The sequence below is a fragment of the Lathamus discolor genome, chromosome 1, assembly GCF_037157495.1.
Source record: "Lathamus discolor isolate bLatDis1 chromosome 1, bLatDis1.hap1, whole genome shotgun sequence".
NCBI classification, from domain to species: domain Eukaryota; kingdom Metazoa; phylum Chordata; class Aves; order Psittaciformes; family Psittacidae; genus Lathamus; species Lathamus discolor.
Genome location: NC_088884.1, coordinates 125,282,931 through 125,297,381, shown reverse-complemented (window position 1 = coordinate 125,297,381; position 14,451 = coordinate 125,282,931). Strand labels below are relative to the sequence as shown.

The 14,451-nt window shown below is 36.4% G+C and overlaps 1 protein-coding gene across 7 annotated transcripts in view; it reads left to right on the top strand.

The window, feature by feature from the left end:
• The window catches only part of NEK1 (NIMA related kinase 1), a 41,363-nt gene extending 27,184 nt beyond the window's left edge, over positions 1-14,179 (top strand). For all 7 annotated transcript variants that reach the window (XM_065694292.1, XM_065694336.1, XM_065694299.1 and 4 more), the window contains 13 exons: positions 440-613; positions 781-846; positions 936-1,170; positions 2,180-2,332; positions 2,984-3,169; positions 3,748-3,868; positions 4,078-4,160; positions 5,073-5,290; positions 7,055-7,209; positions 8,022-8,233; positions 10,316-10,449; positions 10,712-10,844; positions 12,817-14,179. In XM_065694292.1, the coding sequence (XP_065550364.1) occupies positions 440-613; positions 781-846; positions 936-1,170; positions 2,180-2,332; positions 2,984-3,169; positions 3,748-3,868; positions 4,078-4,160; positions 5,073-5,290; positions 7,055-7,209; positions 8,022-8,233; positions 10,316-10,449; positions 10,712-10,844; positions 12,817-12,830 (1,884 nt within the window). In that variant the 3' untranslated portion in view covers positions 12,831-14,179. The remainder of the gene's footprint in view (positions 1-439; positions 614-780; positions 847-935; positions 1,171-2,179; positions 2,333-2,983; positions 3,170-3,747; positions 3,869-4,077; positions 4,161-5,072; positions 5,291-7,054; positions 7,210-8,021; positions 8,234-10,315; positions 10,450-10,711; positions 10,845-12,816) is intronic.
• The last annotated feature ends 272 nt before the right edge of the window (positions 14,180-14,451 follow it).

The window sequence follows — 14,451 nt, the reverse complement described above, 5'->3', positions numbered from 1 at the left end:
CATCACATTTTCAGGGAAGAAATTTTTCCTAACATCCAGTCTAAACCTACCCTGGTACAGCTTGAGGCTGTTACCTCTTGTCCTGTCACAGTTTTACTTGGGAGGAAAAGATACCAGCCACCGTCTCACTCCATTCTCCTTTGGGGTAGCTGTAGAGAGCGATAAGGTCCTCCCAATCTCTTTTTGTGTCTGTGTGCAGTGGAGTGACAAGTCCAACTAGCTATATATCACTACAAAAAGCAGTAGGTGAAGCTGATAAAATTGAAAGAGTTCACATGTGCAGTTAGCAGGTGTCTTCTGTATGAAAACATGGCATTATCATCCTTTTCTAAAGTTTACATGAGTATATTTGATCATTCTGTGTTTAATGTGCAAATTCTTGAAGTTAATTTGTTGGTTTTTGTTTGGGTTTGGTTTTTGTTTTTTTTAATCTATACAGCTGATAGCAAAAGGGGTAAAGAATCCTAATGTGCCTTTTCATGTGGGAGCTGCAGAACACAGTCCTGTGCATGGACTACAAGAGCCTGAACCAGCTGTTCCTAAACCACAACTTCCAGCAAAGCCCAGTACACCAGTCATCTCCATGACTTCTGCTTTGAAGGAAGTTGGTGTGGTAGGTACTTTTGCTAAGAGGGTAAAATTAATACAAAGAATTGATTTGAGAAAGAATAAAAAGGTTTTTTAGAGGTAATTTTTCATTATTTAAGTCTATTAATATTTTCAGTATTATTTTTTTATGACATACTCTTAATTTTTATTTCATGCTTCTTGAATTTACAGGATGAAAATGCAACTGCTATCCAGGAAGTTGAGGAGGAAACAAAAAAGGCAGGATTAGCAATGCAGGTATGTTGAATTGTATTCAGTTTCATTTATTTTTCTTTTCCTTTAAGAAAGGTACTATTTTAAGTTATATATATTGGCCCTTATTTCAGAACAAACGTGAAATACTGAGAAGATTAAATCAAAATCTTAAAGCTCAAGAAGATGAGAAAGGTAAAAAGGAGTGTCAGAATATTTCTGAGTCAGCTGGGTCTGAAGATGGAAAGGAACAACAAGAAGGTGACCAGCCAATTCTAGGAGATCGCAAAAAATGGAAATCTGGAGCATCTGAATTGGTAGTTCCTCTAGCTCAGTTAACAATGGAAGATTCGCTGTCTGGAACAGACCGTAAGTAGTTTTGTTTAACACCATGATATTAGTAAATCAGTTTACCATGTGTAGCATCTGTTTATATAAAGCAAGTACACTTATCTTGTTAGCACTTGTGTGTCATCTGCCTCTAAGAAATGGGTGGTTATGTATTCCCTTGGATATGGAGTAAGGGACAGGCTGAGTAATTAAATGGCTTGCAGGAGATTCAACAATCATTTCCTAATTTCAACAGTTGTCTAACTAAATGAATGTTTACTTTCTTTGAGCTTTCTGTGTCATTTAAATGGGCACTAATTTAACAGAAGCATTTCAGATACATGAAAGTTTCTTACAATAAAAGCTGAGGGTTTCCTCAGTTTGTGTCTATTGCTTCTGTTGTGCCCTTAGCTTTTTTCTTCTTTTAAATCTAGCCTGTCTTTTCCAATTTTCTGCATTCTCTGGCCTTTTGGGGGGAAGACTTTTTTTGCTGGGTTTAGTGTGTCTTATTAAGGGTCTGTTTCACATTGTAGAAATAAAAATCATTAAGAATGTGACAAGCTTACTTCATAGCATAATAGTTTTACACAGGATGTTAAAAGATCAAGAAACCTCTTTTGCTCTGTTCTTTGTTGCTTTATATACTCTGTTTTCTTTGAAGGGAGAAATAACACAAACAAATGTCAAAAGGCTAGCAGGACAAAAAACTTTCTAGTTTCCCATTTCAGGTAAAGTTAAGACCACCTCATGCCAGGTTTAAACAGGTTGAGTTTTTTTCATTTGGTTTTCTCTTGGAGCACTTGAATTGCTGAAAAGATCTGCTGCTATTAAGTTGCAGATGTTAATACTCCTACTATTAAATGGAATTGGCAGAAAAAAACTGTAGACTTATGAACACAGTCTTTAGGCTGTCTGACATGGTTTGAGGTGACATGAGTTCTGACTTTGTAGTTTTTAGTTTTGTGGAGGTTGTTTGTTTATGATATAGAAAGTGAATAGAAGTTTCTAATTTCTAAGTATTTCTGTATTTGTGTTTGTGTCCCAACAGGTCAAACTCTAGGGGAAGTAATTAGGTTAGATATTGGTGAACCCCACAGAAAAGTGTGGGGCAAAAGCCCTACTGATTCAGTCCTGAAGATCCTAGGAGAAGCAGAATCACAGCTGCAAACTGACTTACTTGAGGAGCTAGATATAATAAGTGGTAAGCACAACTGGTAACTATCTGCACTGCAAGTGTAGAGAGTGCCAGATTGACACTTAGTCTACTGAGAACAATTTTGAAGTTATAAAAGCATGTTCTGCCCTCTCTCTAGCTTTCCACTTCTGGGTGTTGCCTTAGTTCTAAATGTCAGCACAAAGTGGTACTGGAAGACACCAAAATATTTTAAACTCAGTGAAGTGTTAAGAAACTAAGAAGGATGTGCTTAAAGGGAAGGATTTTCATTTTGTTGAAAAGTCCTGGAATTTGCTTATTAATAGAAACAACTCTGCTTTTTAAAAGGATGTTATCAACTGAATATTGGATTAGATTGGTCCTATAACCCTCTTGTTAGCATGTGACTTACCATCTGATTAGATTTTTTTTTTCTGGTCAAATCTTGCCTTTTTTCCTTTCCAAGGGCAAAAGGACTTAAGCTTATTCCAAGTATAAACTTATACTAATGATAATGCAGCAAGGAAAAATCAAATTTTAGTATTTCTAGCTTTTCATAATAGTTTCAATAAAAGCATGCAGATTATTCTGTTCTCCTTTAAAGCAACCAAAATTCACTACTTTCCTTGTATCCACATTGTAGTTTATTATCAAACTGTGTCTAAGCACTGTTTAAATAATAGAATAATTTTGTGTTAGGTACTGCAGAACTTCTTGAAGGAGGTCATCAGTCCTCATCAGAGGAGAAGGAAGAGAAAGCTTTTCCTGCTGTTGGAGCTCAGTGTTCAGTACCAGTTGGTGTCACAGAGTCTGACATGACTGTACCAGAAGAATCTCAAAATGCTGAAGCTACTCAGGTGCAGAGCAAACCTATTATGCTGGATGGTAAGTAATTTCATTAGTAATTCTAATTACAGACTGTTTTGTAGTTCAGTGGAGGAAGTAATGATCCTGTATACTTTTATATCTTCCCATGAGTTATGTGCAGGTCTTCATTAAAGCCTTCTAGGTAGGACCAAGTGCTTTCTGTGCCTATGTTGTAATTTGATTCCCTAACATATTTTGTAAATTTCCAGAAACCTTTTTTGTGTGCTTATAGAAAAGTCTAGAAGACAAGTGGAGTTCTGAAGTGCTTCATATTTTTTGTTGGTGGGGAGGGGAGGATTTTGTTTGTTTCTTCCCATCAGTTGTGCTGAAATCTTTTCCCCTATATGATATCCCATGCTGACACCTAGGGGAATGTTACTGAAGTTTTTAGAAGACATAGTTTGTTGGCGCTTTAAGACACTCTTCTTATATAAGAAAAAAACTTTTATCTCCAGGGTTACAAAACTTCAGTTTTCTGCAAAATACATAAAACTATTAAAGCTGAAGGTTGTAAGTGTATATTAAGATGTATATTTTCTCCTGTCCTTTTGTTTGGTTGTGATTAATTTTTAATGAGCTATATGACTTAATTTTAGAGCCTGATGATTTGGAAGCAGAGATGTTGGAAGAAACAGAAGACAAAAAGCACCAGAGTAAGGAGAGCAAGAAATTTCCCATCACTGTTAATGAAGTGTGGGTAAAAGAGAAAGAGGATAAGTAAGTGCTCTCTTCTTCTGATCCCCCTCTCTCCAGTTCAAACAACTAGCTTTAACTGAGTAGGATTTACATACATCACTTAAAATGTTATGCTTAGTAAAGCTTCAGTCTTGTCTGCCATGTTAGTTTTACTGCCCTTGGTAATTTTTTCAGTGGACTAATGACTATTTTTACATGGTGTTTCCCCCGGATGTGGTATTTTATAATAGGGCACCACATGACAGAACAAATGAGGCAACTTCTGAGAAACTAGTGCTTGACAAGGTGCAACCACCAAAAGAAGCTCCAAAAGGTCAGTTGAAGTCTCTTCTTTATTATAGCTGACAGTGTGGAGTACTTGAGCCATCCCTTCTCACATCTTCACTCATCCCAAAAGAGCAGGTTTTCTGTTTTCATTTTTCTTTTTTAGTTCACACTTCTAAAAAGCAAATTTCTGATAGATAAGGAAGACTAATGGTGGGTGTTATTTTTGCTGCTTGAGGAGGAAACGTGTAACAAAGCTACACTGTGCATCGATGAACAGGACAGTGGCCCACACTAAGACTTGAAAGTGAACGTAAAGTTCCTGAATGTTACATCCTTTTAAAATGACTGTTTAAAATGTTATGAGATCTGATTATTTACTTAACACTGTTGCTTTGTTTATCAACATCACAAATTAATATTGAGCTGCAGCTTGGATAAGAAAAGGTTTAAGCAGTTGCTAATGATAATCTCTTATCTTTATTGCATAGAATTGCTTGCTCTTAGAGGTCTTTAACTTCAGAAGGTCTGCATACAGAAAATGCATTGGCAGGATTGTGAAGTATCAGTGATACTATTGCATCTATTTATGGGTGGCTTAAGCAAACTGGGGTGGTTTTTTCAGTGTCTGGGCAAATTATGTTGAGGTACCTTTAAAGAAATCTAGTACAAGGCAAAAAGCGATATGAAAATGGATGACACCATAACTTCAGGCATGGACTATATTAAGTGAGAAACTAGAAGGCTTGAGACGACAACAGGCTATAGCTGAATGCTGTATATTCCCAAGAAGTTAAAATGGGAGAAGGAGATTTTAATACTTTTACAGTGCTATCTATTTTCCCCTTTAATTGTACAACAGAAGTTTAGTTAGTTTTATTCACTTTAGTTAACTTTTACTTAAGAGCTTGGGGGTTTTAATCTATTTAGATTTGTAATAGACTTCTTTTTACCACATCAGAAACTTGTTCCAGTGATTCTCTGCAACCAGAACCCTTATTCCAGAGGGTAATACAGCCCACAGCTGTACCAACAGACTCGCCAGTTCTGTCAGCTCAGTCTTCACAGGAAGAGCCTTTTGTACCTCGTTCACGTTCCATATCACCAGCAAAAAATAAAGGCAAAAGTTCATTGTTGATTGGACTTTCTACAGGGCTTTTTGATGCAAATGACCCAAAGGCAAGTTTAAAAAAAACCTAAAAGTAAATACTTGTTTTTCTGTAGTGATGTTATTCTAATTTATTTTATTGTGTCTGAATGAGACCAGAACAGATGGCATAACTGTTTCAGCCGGTACTTGTGTTTGTCTACCTATGTCTGCCCTGCAGTAGGACTGCTGTGCTCGTTTTATCAGCAGGACTTGCACAGCAGTGAGAGACTCCAGTTTCACCATTTGGCACTCTGCGTCCAGGTGTTTGTGGAGGAATGCCATCACTTCTCTGAGACATTAACTGAGGGAGTTCATGAGGAAGTTCTTAACTTTCTGCTTTCTCCCTTTTGTGCAGTCTTTAAGACTTAAGCTGCCTTGTCATCATAAACATCCACACTGAACAGATCAGCAGAGGTATCTTATAATTTCTTGCAACCAGGTGATTGCGTTTTTTCCTACAGGATTTAACCAACTAGCACAGGTTCTGGCTGTGAAGCAGGGAAACTGAAGAAGAGGGAATGGAACCAACTGCTTTCTTGAAGGTGTTCCCTGATCAGCTACATAGGGTTGAGTGGCAGCTCACAGTCTGTGAAATGAGCATAGGATGGTGGAATGTCGTTTTGATATGAATTTAAAATGTTTGAAGGAGAGTTACAGAAGTAGTAGATGAAGCACACTTAGGTTACGTGCAATACTTGCCTGGGTTCTAAAGTGGAAAGTGCATAAAAGAGCAGCTGCTTTTTGGAGAATCAGTGGTGGCAAGGACTGTCTGGAAAACTGCACACCTGTGTTATGATCAGTCAGTAAAGGACTTCCTGGATGGTGGAATGCTGGATAAGGAAGAATGTTTCTTCTTTTGACTCCTAGCCTTTTTGTGAGTGCATGAAAGAAGCTGCACTATTGATGACTGAATATTGAATAGTACCTGTTGGTTGATGCATAGCTAGGAAGCATAATATCAGGGATAGTGCTGTTTACATGTGTGGAAAATAAGGCTTATTGACAAGCTGGCATCTGTTCTCATAGATCCATATAGTCACCTAAATGGATTTTTTTGCTCTAATTTAGATTCCTCAAGAGTTAGTCTGTCATTAATTTCCCTAGTTCCTGAAGCTGTTTATCAGGCAATTAGACAATGATTACAGAAAAGCCAGCTTGTGAGCAGGGGGAAGATGAACATTCTTTGTACCCTTACAGATTTCGAAAGTAGTGGATATGCTTTATAATGAAGTTCTTAAGTGTATCAGTATGAACTGCTTCAGTATGAATCATAGAATCGGACAATGAATCGTACAATAGTTAGGTTTGGAAAGGACCTTAAGATCATCTAGTTCCAACCCCCCTAGAGAAATACTAAAATGTAATTAAAAAATATTCCTTTGTCAGCTACTTAAAATGGTTCTAAGCTGTAAGTGATATTGGCACATATACATTGTAAACAATTTTGTATATAGATACACTATTTAGCTAATACAATGTTCTTTTTCTTTTGATAGCTGTCAAGGTAATGAATAAATCTGCACAAACCCAGGATCTGTATGTCAGTTCTGGTGTCCTTAAAGCTTTTCAATCACTGTAACCTTTAGAGGCAGAAGGAATACTTTTCTTCTAGCTGAGAGGCAAAATGCAAGATGTCAGATTTTCAACAGCTAGAGTATCTGTGCTGGACACATTGTTAGTTTGAAATTGATCTACAAATGAAAAAGGACAAAGTCTCATGTTCAACTATTTTGTAACCTCAGGCTGTCTTTAGTATTGTTACCAAGCAGGCTGGCTCTCTGTTGCCTTTGCAGCTGTTGAGAACATGTTCGCTCCCAGATCTTTACAAGCTGTACAGAACCTTAGTTGATGTTCCCAGTGTAGCAGATGTGCAGCATCAACATAATCTTGAAATAGATGATACGGAAGATGAGCAAGCCAAAGAAGGACCCTCTGATTCTGAGGATATGTGAGTGCATCAAGTTTATCAAGTATTTCTACAGGCATCTTAGATCCAGAAAATTTTTAGTTAGACACTAAGGATTACACACAGTATACCAGCATGGGGATTTTACCTGAAGTTTTTAAATCCTGTATTGAGTCACCATTTACTTTGAGTTCTATTCTAGAGAACTGAGAAGCTAACGGGATGTACTGCTTCCAGTAGCTGTCTGGATTATGCTCCAGATTCCATCCATGGTGCTGTTCCATCTGGCTTCTGCAGCTTGTGTTCTGCTGAAGCAGATCAAAGTTTATGGCTATCACCCTTCTAGAAATAAAGTTTTACTTTGAATATTTCCTTTATTTATATGCTCTGGGAAACTCGCTCACCTACCTTCTCTACTCTTTGAAGCTTTACAGGGGCTTCAAAGTCTGACCCTGGCTCTTGACTATTCCCTGCAGCTTGGGATCTGGTGTGCCTAATCTGATAAGAGCTAGATCTCTTTTTGTTCCAGACACGTTTTTATGTGGATTAGCAATGTTATACTTACCAGGGTACTATAACAGTGCACAATACAAAGATTTTGAAGTTATCTTACTAATATGTTACAGCACATCTTTTTTACGATGTGGTATCTGTTTATCTAATCTCTATTCCCTTGCATGATACAGTGGTATCAGTGCTGTAATCATGTTGGACTGAAGACACCCATATTTGCATGCTTTCCCCCAGCTACAATGGCTTTCCAGCTTGTTGGCTTAACAAAAGAAATGAGCCCTTCCTATAGGGTTGGTCTTGTAAAGTATGAACTATGTAAATTTTATATCGCTTTCCTTTAGTATGTTTGAAGAGGCAGATCCTGATCTGCAGGAACTCCGGGCCTCAATGGAACAATTGCTTAGGGAGCAGCCTAGCGAGGAATTCAGTGAAGAGGAGGAGTCCACTTTGAAGGCTAATGTCATCGAATGCATAACAAATGGTACAGAGCTGGATGAAGGAGATGAAAATAACCCCAGCAGTGAAAGTGCACTTAATGAAGAATGGCAATCTGGTATAATTTCTTTACACCTATTTATTGATGTTAGCAATTCAAATGTGGAAGAATGTTTTTGCATTGTATACTTATAATGAAATAAAGCTGTAGTTAATAGGTTTGATACTGAAGTTTAAATCCAATAATATTTAGATTTTCAGTGTTGCAAACTAGATTGTCTATTTGTTAGGCAGTGATTGGAAGTCACTTTTTCTCTAGTTGTCTCAAACTTAAAGGAAGATCAAAGACTGTGCAAATCATGTGTTTTGAATAATTCAGGACCGCAATGTAAGAGTGCAAAAGAAATGGCAGTTGACATGACTGGAGTATCTGGGATCCAGCTTACATTACAATTAAGTAATTTAACAGGCAGTCAAAAGGAACATGAAATTATTAATCTGTTGTTAGCCCAAAATAGCTATTAATGCAGTCCAAAAAAAAAAAGAAAAATGTATTAGTGCTTTTAGCGTTTTACATTAGCTATACACTATGGTGTCCTGAAATCTCAGTTCTGTTTTTTAAACTCTGGTCGAAATAGAAGTGGTTTACTACTGGTGTAAAATAAGGCGCATTTAGAAATGTAGGTATAAAACTATGTAGAAAATCAGCAACTAATCTAAAACACAGCTTTTGTGTAATTTTGGTTTGTTGATGACAGCTTTAAAGAAATTGAAAATCTGTGACTATATCTGCAAGATATTACCTGTATAATACATTGCAGTAGTATTTTAAGATAAAATAAATAGCATCTTTCATTTTTCGACAGTGCTACTGTTACAATTTGGTAACATACAATACCGTCTGTTTCTGTGATCCTGCTGCTCTTGCAAGCATTATGGTTATTTGGTATCAGTGTCCCACTTTCTACTTTCACAGCATAAAAATTGCAGGGTTTGTTTAGTTGGGGGCAGGAGGAAGGTCTTCAGACCTCGGTGGAATGGACAGCACTCAAAACCAAATCTGGTCAAGATCCAGAAGTTAAATACAGGATTAGAAGTCATCTAATGAGTTTTTAATCCATACACAATTTTTCATTCTTTATATTTCAATTATAGTTTCTTATGGATTTATTTGTTGATATTGTGAATTGGGAATACAATTTGGTCAGGATTATACCTTACATTAGTCACATAGAAATGGAAAGCAGCACTAGTTCTTAATACTAACTCGCAAATTCTGTGACCTACCAGGCAATACTGTTTGATAATATCAAATATCAAAAGATTTTATAATATCAGCTCTAAAATCTAAAAAGTTGTATATTTTTTGTATATTTTTCCCTGGGTAGGTAAGTCCTTTCATAATTCAAATATTTATTTAAGGAAGTATTTTTCTTGGGTGAAAACAGTTTGCATTTTATAATAGGATTTTACATAGGGATTCTGTTGCATAGGGATTTTACATAGGGATTTTTAAATAGATCCTTTTTTTGTTAAAACTTAATATTTGACTTACAAATAGGTTAGTAAATTTTCTATAGCCTATAAGCAAAATCATGTTGATTTCCCTCATGTACTGGCATACTGAATTTGCTACGCAAAGGAGATGGGCCCAGAAAAGAATGAGGGACTTCGTAGCTAAATTAGTACTGGTTTTTTAGACTTGCTTCAAAGAACAAGATGCATCTCAGTGCAGAAATGAAATAACTGATTCTTAACACATGTGTTAAGACAGCTGCTTCACAAAGGAGCTCTCCTCCCTAGCATGGGACAGCCACCAAATCCTGCATCAGTTCCACCTCAGGAATAACGTGGGATGTCTATATGGAACCTGACCTAAGAACATTGCTTTGCTAAATAAAAGTCTGCTTTAAGATCATACCTTGTTTTCCTTCAGTACAAATACCCTTGTGGGTTTTTAGAGGACGTAGCTAGATGCTTCCTATTTGGGATTCAGAATTTCTTAGCTGTCAGGAAAAGGACTGTTTCTACTTCCTTGCAGTTGTGTAAGGCATCTGCCAATGTTGTCTAGCGCTCCTGAGCTTATCTGATTGTATTACATTTAGAGGCCTGTGTGGATAATCATGTTTAGGGACACAGAAACAGCATTAAGAATGCAGAAAAACAGAGGATTTGTCACTGTTGTTTTCTTTCTTCATAGATAATAGTGATGGAGAGATTGCCAGTGAATGTGAAGAATGTGATAGCATCTTCAGCCATTTGGAAGAGCTGAGATATAACCTGGAGTGTGAAATAGGCTTTGATAAGTTCATTGAAGTTTATGAGAAAATCAAGGTTTGTGGAAAATATGTTAAGAAACATAGTACCTAGGGCTGTTCATTGTGCCAGTGACTAACTGCATTGTGTGACTAGAATCGATGCTTATGTCTTTAGTCTTTTATTCTGTTTCAACACACTACAATATTAACCAAGAAAATGCCATACTATTGAATTAAAGAGAAACTTTGGGTTTAACCATGAATTGCGTTCAGTGAATCTGAACTACTTATTCTATGCCCATTTTCATTTTGGCAATGTGGATTGTCCTTTCTCCCAGGCTATACATGAAGATGAAGATGAAAATATTGATATTTGTTCATCCATAGTTCAGAATATTCTTGGAAATGAACACAAGCATCTATATGCCAAAATACTTCACCTAGTAATGGCAGATGGAGCCTACCAAGAAGGTAATCTCACTGTATCCTGGCAATTACAGCTCATCTTGTGCTGTTTCTTGGTCATACACTATAGGTTCTGACGTACTTTTAAAAACATACCTGTGCTTTGTTACAGTGATTGGCTAAATTGGTAAAAATACTGTTTTTCACAAAAGGTATTCTTATTCCTGCAATAAACATGGCAAACTTTGAGAAAGCATGTTACTCACGCTGATTTAACAGCACATACACATGCAGTCAACTCTTAACAATAGGCATCTTAGGGAAGGTGCAGTATAATTATTTCATATCTGTAAAATAGTTATGCAAACTGGGAAGATGGAAGTCTAGAATAAATCAGAATTAAAAATAATTTTTAACTAAATAAGATGGTACTTCTCCAAAACTATTTTTAATGGCTTGCAGTGTTTCTGAAAAGAAAAATTCATGTTGCTTCATCCTATAACTGTCATTTTCAGAAAAACCTTATGTGGAGGTACCATCCATCTTTGTTTTCAACTGGCTCGGTGACACATTAATTTATCTATCTTGCAAATTTAGCTTAGCACAGGTTACTAGGCACACGGGTAGTTCCTAGATCTTTCAGGGTTATTCTGTGAAATACCACAGATGGTATTCAATGAGAAATGGTTTTGGTATGGTTCTTTTCCTCTTATGTCAAATATTTAGCTGCAGTTATTTTAGATTTCTAATGATGAAAGTCTTCAGTGGAGAGGTTAAAACCAAGAAATCTAAAATCTCAGTTATTTTTCTAGAAATCAGAATCATTATACATTGGTTTTAGAAATGTGTGCAATGATGTGCACTATTTAATGTGTTTCAATATTGAGAAAACATTCTAATACATGTTAACCAACATTTCTGCATCTTTCAAGGTCCTTAACAAAAGCATTGCAGTAGCAGTGAATAAAGGGTTAAATAAGATGACAGCTTTCTATGAGTTTTATTTATTAATGTTTCAGTGGAAAAGGTCTTAAAAACTAGTTTTAGAAAGGTAGTTAAAAAATTGCTAATACAAATTGCATTTTCCCAATTTTATTTTGCAACTGATACAGTACACTCAGTAAGAATACGCAATGCCATGTTTTTATGCTGTGTTATAGAAGTATGACATAAAAGTGCCTGAAAAACATTTTTTCAGCAACAGTTTACAGACTTGGAACAATATATTATAGTAGTTGATTTTTCAAGTGTCCAAAGGACTGGCAATATAGAAGAAGAAGAAAATGGTAACTCTAGTGTTACCAGTCTCTTTTCCTTGCCACTTCGCCTTAAAGATATTTTAAAACTAGTACTAAAAGGCTTAAATGCTAACTTGCTGAAACGCTGGCATGCCAATTGTAAGCTGTCTAAGTGAACCCTATTAAAACGAGCTTTCATCTTGCAAAATGCAGATTAATAGGTGGCTATTTTTAATAGCTTCAGTTCCGACTCTGTTTTTCACAAATTGGTGGTAGCATACAAAAAGCTATGTGAAAGTAGTTCTTTACATTTCAGACATTTAAAGTACATGTAGTACTTTAGTACTGAAGTACATAAAGAACTACATTTAAAGTAGTTCTTTAAATTTCAGACATTTAAAGAAAAAATGTTATACTAAGAAAGGTGAATAGAGGACAAGTGAGTCAGAAGCATGTTTGTGAGCTTCTGTCTCAAAAGTTTCATACTCTTCAAATAAGAAAAGCTAGGGGGAAAAATCTGTGCTGCTCTTTACTAAGAGGATTGTTCTAACTGAGGCAGGCTGCTTGAGGCGAAACTACCTTAAGTTCACTAAGATGATGTGTTGTTCAGTGTTTGGACACAAAGTGTTTTCAAGGCAGTTTGGGTAACAGTCACCTCCTTGGTGACTGAGTTGGTGAAATCTGGTACTACTGCTTACTAAATTGTGGTTTCTAATCTGTTTTGTAACCCCAGGTTGATCTGCTGTGTGTGTTTGTTTTTCCTTTTCACCCTGTCTCTCCCCCACTCCTGTTTTTTACAGATAACGATGAATAAACCTGACTCAGGAAATCCCTTAATGCTGTACTACATAGATCAGTGTTTGAAGCCTGCACATCCAAATAACGAATTGTAATGGAGAATGTAACATGGGACAGGAGAAGCAAGACTTCAAAAAAGCAATGTCAATTGTATGAAAAAGAGGTAAAACATGCCTTTTAAAACAGAGATACCTATACACCCATGTACTCACATATGTAGTCATTAAATACTATAGCTGCAAAAAATTGAAGCAAAAATGAAATTAAAAATCCCCACTCAACAAAACCAAAAAAACCCAAACCTCCATCTCTCAAATTCCAAAAGAAATATAGAAAGGAATACCTATAGATATTCTGATACAAAACTGGGACCTATAATGTAAAACAGCTTCTGCCCTATCAACAGTTGGCTGGTACAGTTAGGCAATTGGAAGCATTGCTGTGCTGTGGAAGTACCCACATCTAGCTCTTCAGTTACATATTTACAGTAGCCTCTTTTTATACCTACATAAAGAAATTATCCCATTTTTATTGACCCTTGGGGTTGTGTTATAGTAGCCTCTTGATCTAGTGGCCCAGTCTTGAGTATTTCACCTTTTTCCTAATAAAAAAATTAGTGTATTTTGAGGCTGAAAGCTGCTGTCACATCTAGAATATCTTAATGGTGTGTCTAAATCAAGGCAAACTGGTACTTCAGTCATTTAAATGTCTGGGGCATTTTTTGAGGTTATAAAATTAATTTAGAACTAGAATACTTTTTTCCAGTATTTTTATCTTCCCCTTCCCAAGTTCCCAAGTATTTAGCTCTTTTGACTTTTGTAATCAATGATAATATATTCTGCTGTTGAAAGGAGTAGCTCATTTTCCAGTTTCTTTTTAACTTCTTCCTGTTATGCTCCTGGCCCCAGCAGCCATGGCGGAAATGAAGTACTGCAGCACAAGTGCTATGTAATAGTTCTTATCTTTGGGCTCATATATCATACCTTGCTTTCCACCGCCCTGAAAGAAAAAACAGGTTTCTTCTGACCTGCATTTCCTTGTTTCTCCTGTATGGGGAGACATCAGGTATGCTAAAGTTTTCCAGTCATCTCCGGAACAGCTTTATTGGCTTTCCCACACAGTAAGTCTCTTGATACAAATCTGATGAACTAGCAAACTTCCAACTGCCCTACTGGAGAAAAATACAGATATTTTTAATTTCTTTTTCAGCTACAGCCAGTCACAATCTAAAACTGCACAAGTTCCTTTTCCACCAAGTAAAAACAAGCATATATATATATGTATTATTTTGAACTGTCTAAATACGTACATGATTTTTGTATAATTGTTTTATGGTGTTGGTATTAAAGTTTTGCCCACTTTAAAGTGATTTGTTTGTTGGTTTTTTTTAAACACGATGAATTCTTAAAGTTTGGTCTCCCTCTGCTTCAACTGTATCCTGGGAAGCTGCAATGAGAATAAAATCAGTAATCATAAATGCCTTTATTAGATTAAATTTATATATATCCTCCTTTACTTGCTAAACGTCTCTTGGCTCATCTGATGAGAAACTGATCATTGTTGGAAACAGAGCTGGTTCTGTCCTATGCTGCTTCGCTTCTCCCGCCCCTTCCTTCTTTTGCTTTGGGGGGCTTTGG